General features: G+C 38.2%; 3 protein-coding genes across 3 annotated transcripts; all 3 read left to right on the top strand.

Moving 5' to 3' along the window:
• The first annotated feature begins 1,601 nt into the window (after positions 1 to 1,601).
• Positions 1,602 to 7,476, top strand: LOC130730969 (DEAD-box ATP-dependent RNA helicase 3, chloroplastic). Its single transcript, XM_057583125.1, has 10 exons — positions 1,602 to 2,124; positions 2,495 to 2,628; positions 2,732 to 3,149; positions 4,138 to 4,236; positions 4,462 to 4,686; positions 5,198 to 5,575; positions 6,016 to 6,159; positions 6,281 to 6,376; positions 6,519 to 6,853; positions 6,979 to 7,476. Exons 1-10 carry the CDS (start codon positions 1,738 to 1,740, stop codon positions 7,067 to 7,069), a joined length of 2,307 nt encoding a protein of 768 aa, XP_057439108.1. The 5' UTR covers positions 1,602 to 1,737; the 3' UTR covers positions 7,070 to 7,476.
• An 89-nt stretch (positions 7,477 to 7,565) lies between these two features.
• On the top strand, positions 7,566 to 10,011 carry LOC130730970 (pentatricopeptide repeat-containing protein At5g66520-like). The gene has a single exon (XM_057583126.1). The coding sequence runs from the start codon at positions 7,885 to 7,887 to the stop codon at positions 9,157 to 9,159; it is 1,275 nt and encodes a 424-aa protein (XP_057439109.1). The 5' UTR covers positions 7,566 to 7,884; the 3' UTR covers positions 9,160 to 10,011.
• A 391-nt stretch (positions 10,012 to 10,402) lies between these two features.
• Positions 10,403 to 12,371, top strand: LOC130730972 (anaphase-promoting complex subunit 13). Its single transcript, XM_057583130.1, has 4 exons — positions 10,403 to 10,548; positions 10,840 to 10,942; positions 11,208 to 11,261; positions 12,082 to 12,371. The coding sequence occupies exons 2-4, from the start codon at positions 10,867 to 10,869 to the stop codon at positions 12,147 to 12,149; spliced, it is 198 nt and encodes a 65-aa protein (XP_057439113.1). The 5' UTR covers positions 10,403 to 10,548; positions 10,840 to 10,866; the 3' UTR covers positions 12,150 to 12,371.
• The last annotated feature ends 653 nt before the right edge of the window (positions 12,372 to 13,024 follow it).

The following is a 13,024-nucleotide window of genomic DNA, read 5'->3' on the forward strand; positions in this document are numbered from 1 at the left end:
ACAATTTATCTTGTTTGATTAGTATTATGTTCATCTCAAGATATAATTCAATTGGTAATAATAGTCACATATTATCACTAATCAAATGACTTTATGGTAGTTAATTCAGGAGTTGTCATTTTTATATATGTTTGACATAGCAATCAATATTAATTCAATTGCTCTAGTTTTCTAACAATTATGAGTGCTTAGATCGACGATGAGAGACAATGTAAGCGACAATGGTCATTGATGTCAAATAATGATGTAGGGTTTCATGGTAAAGTGCGAAGGATGATGAAGGATAACATGTGGCAACAAAGATCAAGAGAGTAATGAGTGGTAGTGATGATGGAAGGTACCAAAAGTCAGTTATTGATGCCAGACGATTGTGATGAGTGTGAATTGGTATAAGTTTTGAGTGATAAGGTTGGTGGATGAAAAGGTGCTTCGTTTGATGTTAGTGGGGATAAACTCATGTCCGCAAAACTTCTAATAGAGTGCCAACTCGTTTGAGTTTTTTTTTTGAAAAAAAAAAATCTTTGTCACTTTCAAATGAATGTCCATAAACTCACTTTTGATTTATGCGCCTCAAGTGATGTTTTAACATTCAACTCAATTGGCGAGGGAACATCTCTAACATAGTTTCTCAAATGCTAGCTGCTTTTACGCCCTAAGTCAACTTCCTATTAATACTATCCAATCAATATTTATTTCTCAAACTTACGTGTTTATAAAAGTATCCAAACATATTGGGTTTTGTGCTACAACAGGTTCCGCATGATGTCCATAATTGGCAAAGTTAGTTGAGTGTTGATACGATTAGAGCAATGCAATCGTATAATCTTGCAGTCACTCTTGCTCCCACGACTTCAGCCCGCACATTGCTTATTTTCGTTGATGATAGCTGGGATCCCACGACAAGAAGAATGTGATGTGGCGCGGTGCTGCTTGACATTGTGAGCCTCTGGATTTCTAGGGTTTTGATGAGTTTTGGATACAATAATGCGTTCTTAGTGAAGCATTTGACGTAGAAATGAGACTAAAACATGATTGAGATCTTGGGTTCAAAGTGGTTATTTGCGCCTCTGATTGTGCTAGTGTAGCCCATAATGTGGATAAATTATGGGTTAGGAATACCATTGGAAATGTCATAGCAATGATCGACTGAGATTGGAATGTGCATGTTTTTCACATCTCTAGGGAGAATAATCATGCATGAGATATGTTGATCCGACAAGCTTCTCATAAAGGATTACATTAGAGTGTTTGGAAGCTTCCACCTTCTAGTTTAATAGCGTCGTTATGCCATAATACAGCACGATAGTTTGTTTATTTTATTTTTCTTTCTTGTTCTTATTGTAAAAAAAAAAAAAAAGTAACACACATTAAAGTAAACTCACTTTTACAAACTTACGTAAACATGAACCAAACTTTGTTCGAGCTGCAGATTAACAAACCCAACCCGAATACGAGCCGGATTGGCTCGTAGGTTGGTTGTTGGAAACTTGGAACCCAAATTGACAACTCTAATAAAAGTATCCCAAGTTATCCAAACCCGGATAGAATGCTTCAACCCGAGTAGAAATATCTAAATTATCCATCTATATATCCTTCACACACCAACACTTGCAGAGACAAAGATAGAGCGAGGTGGAGCTTCAAACGGCCATACATTCTTTCCTCCTCCACAACGTGGTCTCTTCTCTACCTTATCATCTTCTTCCTTCCCTCTATCCCACTCAGCAACCACCAAAAATGGCGTCCATCACCACAGTCGTCGGTGTTTCCTCCGCATACCAACCTCCTTCTCTCAAAAGACCTACAACAGCCACCATTTCTCCTTCTCCAGCCTCCGTCAAGCTGCTTCCATGTCTAGTCGACACCACCAAGGTCTCACGCTCTATCCGCCACCCGACCTTCGTCCCTTCTGCCATTGCCACCCCCAATTCCTCTTCCTCTTCCCTCCTCAGTGACCAAGCTTTCAGAGGAATTGCCCAAAATAACAACGACGACGACAGCGGCAACGGCTTCCTCTCCGATTCTCCCACCGCCGACGAACTCGACGTCACCAAGCTTGGCCTCCCTCCCCGCCTCGTCGAGTCCCTCCATAACCGCTCAATTACCCACCTTTTCCCCATTCAGGTATTCTCTCTTGCTTCTATTTTTCCATTATTTCTAATTATTAATTTATCATTTTACATAATATAAAACACCCAACATGCTCAATTTTGTATATATATAAGCTTAGAATTATCCTAATTCACTGTGAATTATGTTAGGTAGTTATGATGTTAGAGCTGAGCTAGCTACTCAGTTATGTATGCTGTTAGAGTGTCACTTAGGTTGTTATACTGAGCTGTCAGTTAGTTAGTTAGTTATACCTGTAAGAAGCTTCTAGTTTAAAACTTACACAAGCTATACATATAGTTTACAATTCAGATTTCTATTCTTCATTTCTGTTAGAGTTCTATTAATCATAATCAAGTTTCTTGTTAATGATTTTTGTGATTAGAGAGCGGTGTTGATACCTGCGCTAGAAGGTAGAGACATCATTGCTCGAGCCAAGACTGGGACCGGGAAGACATTGGCATTTGGGATTCCAATCATTAAACACATCACTGAAGATGAGCATGCAGTTTCTCACAGGTGGCTAATCTAATCAACTAGTCGTCATTCGTGTGCAATGTCGTTCTAATAATTTTATTTTGTTGCTTATTATAAACCTTACGAATGCGTTTGTTTGTTGTAGGAGGTCTGCTGGTCGTCTTCCTAGAGTTTTGGTCCTTGCACCTACCAGGGAGTTGGCTAGGCAAGTAGAGAAAGAGATAAAAGAATCCGCGCCTTATCTCAGCACCGTTTGTGTTTATGGGGGTGTTTCTTATGTTACCCAGCAAAGTGCACTTACTCGTGGCGTTGATGTCGTGGTCGGAACGCCTGGTAGGATCATTGACCTCATCAACGGGAACAGCCTTAAGCTCAGTGAAGTTCAGTACTTGGTTCTCGATGAAGCTGATCAAATGCTCGCTGTTGGGTTTGAGGAGGATGTGGAAACGATTTTAGAAACGGTCCCGTCTCAAAGGCAGACCATGCTCTTTTCTGCAACCATGCCCGGTTGGGTGAAGAAATTGTCTAGAAAATATTTGAACAATCCTTTGACAATTGATTTGGTAAGCTTCTATTATTGTTGGCTTCTCTTGTCTAAATATATATATAATATACATATGACCAACGATGGATAACTTGTTTATCTGTAGAGCCCAAACATAGATTACAACACACAATGGTGTCAGCAATACTCTCTGTATAAGATTTATTTTTTTACGAAGAACGTTTTATATGCATGTGTTTTTCGGTAACATATCTACACATGCTGTTTGTGTTGTGCTATCTTTGTGACCAGGCTGGATGTTAATCTGAAATGACATGATCTGATGTAGCTTTGGTTTTGACTTTGATCATCACTAGTTTGATGCTCATATAGATAAATTCTACAAATTAGGTTTTGTTATGATGTTCATCTTAGGTGGAGTAAAACATGCTTTGTTTCATTTGATATGTTGTATAATGGCTACAAGAACAGCTCCTATATAGTGTCACTCTTGCCTGTGGATATAGTATACTAGTGGAGTATGTGCGGATAACTTCTTGATAAAGGCATGAAATATTTGTAAAGATGCAACATCTATTTAAAGTTTATAAACTTGATTTCCAATCAGTGCTGCTTATATAGTGACATACATGTACTGTACTAAAAAATTCTAGGCATGTGTATGTAAACTCTAGTTATTGTCAGGAAGTAGATGTGCTTGCTGTTGTCGTAGTTTGACTCTTCCAAATTTGTTATTTTAATGGAGGAGTACTTCATGAATTGCTGACTTAAATGGATGGCATTAATTGTGCATTTGAACTACATTGTAAAATAGATGCATCTGCTTTTGTTTCTTTTTTCTTGAAATTATTTCTAACATAGCCTACTTGTCGTTGTAGATTTCACGACTCTACCATCAAATAATTCAGGGTCAGGCTATAATTTTGCATGACTACAAACTAATGTTTAAGTTATAGTTGAATGATAATTGAGACATGATAGCGACGCATTTTGCTCCGAAAACAATCATTCATGATTATGATGCTTTCACTTTGTCTTTTAAAAAGGTTGGTGATGAAGAAGAAAAGCTTGCTGAAGGGATAAAACTTTATGCTCTATCAGCCACTTCCACTTCAAAGCGGACAATTCTGACTGATCTTATAACTGTAAGTTGCTGATGTTCTGTAATATCTGCAGTTTGAACTCTGGGGTTTCTGTCTAATCACTGCATTTAGTATAATATCTGTTATTACCAGTTACTAGTTTAGGTAACAAAAATGTAATGTCTATTAAGCTGCAATAGCTATTGTTTCCTGTCATGATGTCATTGTACCATTTAGTGTAAGGTTGCACGGCTTTAATAATTCACTGAATCTTGCTATGTCTTTTAGGTTTATGCAAAAGGTGGGAAGACTATAGTTTTTACACAGACAAAAAGAGATGCTGATGAAGTATCATTGGCATTAACAAGTAGTATAACTTCCGAAGCTCTGCATGGTGATATATCTCAGCATCAGAGAGAGAGAACATTAAATGGTTTCAGGCAAGGAAAATTCACAGTGCTTGTTGCCACTGATGTTGCAGCTCGTGGACTTGATATTCCCAATGTTGATTTGGTAAGTTCAAGGATGCTTTGTAGTGTTTATCTAGTGATCTGATCTCGGGTGTTGGTTCTTTATGAATCTGTCTGGATTATGGCGTTATTTATTTATTTCTTCCCCCCTTGATAATTTAGACTAAGGCCAACTATGGATGAAAAAATTCACGTTGGGATTGTGGTTTTTGATTGGGGATATGTATATATATTTAGAGTTTAGTAGTTTGGATTTTTCGGGATATTTTATCCCTAGATTGGGTTGGGGCTTTAATTATTATAACTATTCTTAAATATGATTTGTTGAGTCTTAAGTTTGAGTTGCTTGCTTTAGTAGAGTTAAGGTTGCCTGTTTTATTGAGATTATTTCCATTCCACTACATCTAACATTTTCGCCAATTAAAATTTCTTCCCAATCTTAAATCGGTTACACCTATATTAAAATTCAAAGGCTCGTATTTATGTCTTGGTCTAGTACGGAACTGCTGAATGCTATTATTTAAAAGCTTACCAGTCTTACCTGTTTCCTCCAGATTATTCATTATGAGCTTCCCAATGATCCAGAGACTTTTGTTCATCGTTCTGGCCGGACTGGGCGTGCAGGAAAGCTAGGTAATGCCATTCTGATGTACACCAATAGCCAGAGGAGAACAGTTAGATCCCTTGAGCGTGATGTAGGATGCAAATTTGAATTTGTTAACCCACCAGCTATGGAAGAGGTTTTGGCAGCATCTGCTGACCAAGTTGTTGCCACGCTTAATGGAGTTCATCCTGAGTCTATTGAGTTTTTCACCCCAACTGCGCAAAAACTAATTGAAGAACAAGGAACAAGTGCCCTTGCAGCTGCACTTGCACATCTGAGTGGATTCTCCAAACCTCCATCATCACGGTCACTTATCACCCATGAACAGGTACGGCAAGATTATATTTCCAATTGAAATCATCCTGTCTTAGAATCTTCTCTGGTTTCGTGCTAACTAAACAATATTTGCTATTCAATCTGTATTTTTGTTTTAGCAAACTTCTTCTTAGATGTCTGGTCATGACTTTCCTATGATGATGGTATTGATCCATGGTCCAAACTAGTGTGTCGTAACATATCTATAAGCATTTCAAACTAGAATCAGGGACGTATGGTCATTTACTCATTTACTAGTCCACAGAGGTTATAACTTATAAAGCATGGCATGTAGATATTTCATATTGTCTTGTGTATTCAATTTTAATCTTTTAGTTTATATTGTGAACAAGCCCATGTACTCGATAGTATTTGAGTTGATCCTACATAAATATGCTGTTTTTCAACCTTTGTGTTATCTCATTAATTTATCAAAACCGATTGGTACTGCAGGGATGGACTACTTTGCAACTGACTCTAGATTCAGATACCTCGAGAAGATATTTTTCAGCAAGAAATGTTACTGGGTTTCTTTCAGATGTTTATTCTACAGCTGCTGATGAAATTGGAAAAATACACTTACTTGCAGATGAACGGGTTTGTATCTGAGCTATATTCTGTAATTCTTTTCTGTGCTTGTCTTGTTTGAAACTTAAGTGCTATTGGGAAGGCCCCCACATTGTTCAAATTGTTTGACGTCGCCAATACCTATTATCAGGTCCAAGGAGCCGTATTTGATCTTCCAGAGGAAATTGCTAAAGAGTTACTTAATAAGGATGTACCAGCTGGACATACTATTTCCAAGATCACCAAGGTAAATTACAATATTTGGTTAATATTTTGCTTCAGAGTTCTCTGTGGATTTTTCTTCCCCAGCCAAAACACCATATATTGGTACCTATTCAGTACATTACTGATAATAAAAAAATGCATTGCATGTTACTTTGTATTGGCAGTTACCTCCTTTGCAAGATGACGGCCCTGCGAGCGATTTCTATGGGAAGTTTTCTGATAGAGATGGAGGTAGCCGAAGAGGAGGAGGTTCTAGGGACCGGAGAGGTGGTTTCAAAAGCTCACGGGGAGGATGGGGTGGTGGCCGTGACTCTGATGACGGCTTTGGTGACCAGTATAGGAGAGGTGGTGGTGGTGACCAGTATAGGAGAGGTGGTGGTAGTAGTAGTAGTAGAAATTCTAGAACTGGCGGCAACAGCTGGTCTCGAGCAGGAAAAAGCAGTGGGGATGATTGGCTAATTGGAGGACGATCAAGCAGCAGGTCCTCTTCATCAGACAGGTTATAGTCATTATATGTTTTATTTCTGTATGGTGATTTTCTTACTTTACAAGGTATAATAAGCATCCTCACCTGCATGATATTAAGTCTCAGTATAACTGATGAAATTTGAATGTACATTGCAGAGCCGGCTTTGGAGGGGCCTGTTTTAGTTGTGGCGAATCTGGGCACCGAGCGTCTGATTGTCCAAACAAGCTAGGAGGTGGGTTCTACTAGTCAGTCCCCACTTATAAAATTTTGACACCCCCTTGTCCAAGACGTGAACTGTGTTACCACTGTGGTTGGCCTAATGGGTTCAAGAAAATTGAAAGCTGCGTCCAGATATAACATCTCACCTGTTGGCCTAACATACATAGTGGCCTCCGTTTTGGGTCCTCTACTTCATTTTTCTTGTCAAGTCTAGTATTTGTTTTAGGCATTGGTATTTGACAAGAACAGTTAGCGGAATGGTTTTGTACCTTTTTTGGGAAGAAAAAAAGTTGAAAGGGGTGGTGGTGGTTGTGGTGAGTGTTGTATGATGGTCTTTGTATTCCACTTTTGTCCATGTTACTTTATATCTTTTCCAACCTTCATGGTTTAGAAACAGAGATGAATGAATACCTTTAAATGGATGAAATATGAAATGCCAAATATTTATGAAAAAAGATGCTTACAAGCTTCCTCTTAATCTCATGCTAGATAATTGGTTAACTGTAGTTAGATTATAGGTAAATTGGTTTAGTGCTTTCTCTATTTGAAAAATAGTATTAATTAAAAGTTAACTTTTAAAGAATTTTTGTTGTTGTTTATGAAGATGTTTAACGAGTAGCGACTATCTATCTACAGAGAATGTTTAGACAGTTTTAACAAACAGAATCAGTTTTCAATTTCAACTGATTTTAAGGTCAAAATTGACTCAAACTCTTGAGAGAAGCATTGCATTGCATGTGATGTTAACTGTCCCTCGCCTACACCACCAACATTTTTCAAACAATAAATACCAAAGAGTGAAGCAAAGATTGATATGATGAAAGACAACAGTGACTCATGATATGAAGCTTCCAGTGTTGTCTTTTGTGAGAAGTTTGAGTTTCAGTTCATGGGCTTTAGCATTAAGGAACGCTTCTTCTTCTTCTTCTTCTCCAAGGAAAGCCATGCATCTCTACTCTAAACTGCATCGTACAGGAGTTCCCTTTGATAGCTTCTGCATCGTCTTCACCTTAAAATCGTGTACCTCCCATTTGCACAGTTTGACCATCATTCAACACCTCCATGCCCACATCATCAAACTCGGCTTTGCCCCCACCCACCTCCATGTTGCAAATTGTCTCCTCAATGCCTACGTTCTGCTCTCTTTTCTTGATGCTTGTATATTGTTCGATGAAATGCCGAACAGGAATACGGTCACGTGGAACACCATGATTGTGGGGTATTCGAGATCAGGGGATGTCCAGAGAGCACGTGAGGTGTTTGAGGAAGCGCCGCAGAGAGACAGCGTTTCGTTGTCTTCCATGATTTCTGCTTATAACAACATTGGAAGCAGCAAGCAGGGTTTGTCCCTTTTCCGGCGTGTGTTGTTGTTCGAGGGGATAAAACCGGACCAGGTAACCGCTGGTGCGGTTTTATCAGGATGTGCCCACATGGGTTCTCTTGGATTGTTGGCTGGGAAGTCAGTGCACGGTTTCATTGTGAAAAATGGGTGGGAGTTGAATGCAGAGTTAGGTGCCACTCTGGTTAACATGTATGCTAAAGGTGGAGTTTTGAGAAATGCTGCAATGGTTTTTGAGTTAATGGTTGAAAGAAATGTGTTGTCTTGGACGGCGCTGATTTGTGGTGCTGCCCAATGGGGTTTCTGTGAAGAAGCACTTGTTGTGTTCGAGAAGATGCGGGTGGCTGGAGTCAGACCCAATGAACTCACTTTCACCGGGGTGCTTAGTGCTTGTGCTCACGCTGGGTTGGTGGAGGAGGGACGAAGGTACTTCAAGATGATTGAGGACTATGGCATGGAACCAAAAGTTCACCATTATGCAAGCTTGGTGTATTTGGTTGGGAAAAGTGGGAGGCTAGAGGAAGCTTATGAGATTATCAAAACAATGAAAGTGGAGCCAAATGTTGTTGTATTTGGTTCCTTCTTGTCAGCCTGTAAGGAGCACAAGCAATTTGAGATGGCCGAGAGGGTGATTGAGCAGGTCCTGAGGATGGTAAAACCAGAAGATGATAGAGGGATATATAGACTTATTCATGATCTTTATGTTATGGGTGAGAAGTGGGAAGAGGCAGCAAAGTTAGGACCAGGGTTTGATTTTAACAGAAGTGGAATAAGATGAATCTATCATTTTTGCCTTTTGGAGTCAATTTTCCTTTTTTAGGTTGATATTGACAGCATATTTGCTGGTGAGGAAACTATAAGCCTATTCTTTTTATGCTTGTAACCTTGTACATTATAATTCTTTCACTCACAAACTTCAAGAAGGATTGAAACAAATATCAGAGCATATTGAGTTCACAGACCACTAATCTCCTATCATAGCTCAAAAAGTTTTGAAACCACTGGCTTTAACTGCTCCAGCAATGTATGACAAATCTAAGTGGAAGGTTGTCACTGCAGTTCAACTACCAGGACAGCAACGCGAGTGTAACCAGCCACAGCCACTGCTTTCCAAGTTTTCAGGAGCTGCATTTCAATCCTGGTGTAGCACTAAATGGATCTGTGACTTCAGTAGACAGTAGATTTTGTTTTACTTTCTTTCCCTTTATTTAACCCCCGTTGTCTGAATTCCAAGTTTGACAGACTTGTCTATATTCTATAATATTCTTTTAAAGTAAAACAAATACTAAAATATATTTATACTCAACATTTTTCATCATGCTTTTAGGGATTGCTGATTGGATTGCAAATTTTGCCGCCTTCCTTATGGAGTTAGCATCCGTGAAGAACCGACTGGGGGGTGGGGGGTTGTATGTGCATAGTTTTCCAAGATAGTGTGCGAGGTTCTTTAGCAAGGTCTTTGTTGTTCCTTGAGACTTATGTTACTTCCCTTAAGTTAGTCTTAAGAGCAGATACCACTATAGGCGAATGATAAGATTCAAGGCCTTCTATTTAGTCGGATGCTTGTTTTTTTCGAATAAGTAGTAGTAAGTTATGTTGGCGTGCTATAAAATTTCATTTTAATGATAGGCTTAAGCTAAATCTTCTATGTCGGTTCGAGGTCAAGGAAGTTCTCATTTTTAAGCCTGAGATCAATAAAATGACTTTTTCCTTTCCTTCACTGTGTAAAGTAAATCACAATATAAAGATCGGGAAAAAAATATAAACTCCAACTTTCTGGTGTAAGACAGATGTCATTCTTTTGAGGCAATCATGTTCGAGCTGGGAACATCCACATCATGTTGGGGCTAACTTTTTCAGATTTTTTCCATTCACAAGACTCGAACTCGAGACCTTACTTATTTTGGCTTTTAGCCCTCCCATCTTAAAAAATAAATAAATTCCATTCTATAAAATTTAGTGGTGGTGAACCATTTTGAACAAGATGATTTATATTAATTTACATAATTTATTTTTATGATTAAAATAATTTTAACGTTAAAAATTTATGATTGTAAAAGTAGCACACTATGTATTAAGAAATTTGTTAGATTAGCAATTTGAAATCTTTATTTTGTGCTCAGTTTGAGAGACAGGGTTGAAGTTTCAGATTGATCAATCCTCTCAGGTTCGTTCGGTTCTCTCCTTTCTCCAAATTTATTCTCTTTTCACTCTTCACAATCACCCCTTTTCCCCATTTTACACACCCTTTCTTCAAATCGTTTTTTCTGAAACCCAATTTGCGCATCTTCGCCGCCGATCAGCTTTCCGGCGGCGACATTGAAAAATCTATCGATTTCTGTTATTGGGGCGAATTAAAAATTGAATCTTGCATTAGAATTTCCCATTTTTATAATTTGGGGCATTTTATTTATTTTTACAATAACCATGGTTGTGTACTTGTGTTAACACTGAATAGGAATACAGTGTGGTGAGAAGGTGAAAAATGGCTGAAGTGAGTTTGGGAATTCTTATTGATGTTGTTGATGAGGAATGGATGAGAGACACTATTCCTGATGATGGTATGTTTTCACTTTTAATTTCACATTTTCATGGAATGTGGATAGGAATTAGAACTAGATAGGTGCTTAAATGATAGCGTGTTTGGTTTTGCGTTAGGAAGTCTCATAATCACTTCTGTTGAGAAGTTGGAAAATGTAGTTTCTGGAGTTACCATGTTGTGGACTGAACTCCTACTGCAACTCCAAACACGCCGACTGGCCGAGTGTTTTCAGCTTGATATTTAAGTGTGAATAATGTGATGTGCCTTTATCTTGCTGTATGCAGATCTTCCCTTACCGCCAACATTGGTTGTTCGGACAGATGATACTGAGGAAACAAGTATGCCTCTTTTTTGTTACCAATTCAGTTATCTTATGTGGATAATATCTTTCTTCAGCTTAGTTTATGAAAAGGCTTACAACATTGTTCTATTAGACACTTATATTGTTTTTTATTTTTTTGAAGATGATTAATATTTAATGTTTTGCTGAGAAGTGAAAAAATAATGAATAACATGTTTGTAATTTCTTCTACAATTGATTTTGAAGACAAATTATGGGGAATAGTTTCGGCAAATAGCTTCTTGGTGCCTGAATTGTTTCTGAAGAAGAATAATAAGTTGATCCAAACCTGCTATAAGTTACTTCAATGAAAATATGGTTGTGGAAAAGAAAAGTGTTTGAATATCTGCATGACTGCACTTATATAGTGACATGATTACTGCTAATGAGATGGGTATTTGGTAGAAGGGGATATTGAACTGGTAAATTGTAATTTGTAGGGCCCATGAGAACCAATGTAGGGCGCAAGAGAACCAATTGATTCAGAACCTGTTTAAATCTCTACAATATTAGTTAGGTTGTTATCCCTTATTTGATTCTAGAATATTCTCTTTCTTAGGATGATGCCATATGTACGATCACCCTTAATTCTAGGGAGTAGATGGTTAGTATAAATTGTATGATTTCTATTATAAAATGCACCCAGAAAATTGAGTTGTTGGAGCGCATTTTCTTTTCTTCTTTATTTTTCTAACTTAACTAACTAGGTCTTAGATGTTCTTGCCTGGTAAGAATTAGTTTCCTATCAGTATTTTGTTGGAGGGTCGTTTCTAGTTTTCTTCTTGACTTTATCTCTTTGTGTGCCAACTGTTGAACAGATCAGGAGACACAACACGTTAATGAGGATAAATGGCACGATCTTGCCTTGGGCCGAGAAGTTCATTAACTAGTGTCACTCTCAGCAGTGATGATGGTGCTTCCAGTTACTGGACGAGGCACCTTCTTCCTATATCCCTGATAGGTTGTAATGTATTCAAGTTTATCGACCTGTTAAGAAAGATTTTAAGGAATTCGGGTGTCATTGCTGATTTCTTGCTGTCATGAATGCATTCTGTATTTTGCTATGTATTTTGCGGTTTAATCAAGTTAAGGACAACCCTTACCTAAAGATGCAGTACTGGTACTCTCACAAATATGTATAACTAAATATGTTTTAGTCTAGGACCATGATAATATCTGAGAGACAATTGAGGAAATCAAGTATGTGTTATGATATCTAAATTATTCACTTATTGGGAAAGTAAAATTTAACCACACGAACCAAACATACCATTCTCCTCTCGTTATAGGTATGATTAAATACCCAATTTTTTGTACCTTAGACTACATTTCCATTGCATGGTTAAAGGGGTGGGGATTACTCATTTCCACTAGGTTTAGGAGCACCGTTGCCCTCCAAGGGGGTGTCCTCCTCTACCTTTTAAGAAGATTTTCCCCTCTCTTCTGAGACCTTTTTTTTTCTTCATTTCTTCCTCTTCATTCCTACAATCCACCTCCATGTCTACCGTCTACGGCCGGAGCTTCTACCAATGGGCCTTATGGAGTTTAGAGAACAACAAGGTCTTCCTCTCCAAAGCTTTGATTTTGACATAATTCAATGGAATTGAAAGCACAACTATCACGATGCCAGAGTAACTCGATCAAAGTAAAAAAGATGTGGAAGTTGAAATCAAAACCTAGGAATTTGCTGCATTTTGTGTTATGAACTCTTAGCGGTAGTGATGAGTGCATTTTCTTAGTTTTTATTTCAATAATTTGTGC

This window comes from Lotus japonicus, chromosome 1 (genome assembly GCF_012489685.1).
Source record: "Lotus japonicus ecotype B-129 chromosome 1, LjGifu_v1.2".
Lineage (NCBI taxonomy): Eukaryota > Viridiplantae > Streptophyta > Magnoliopsida > Fabales > Fabaceae > Lotus > Lotus japonicus.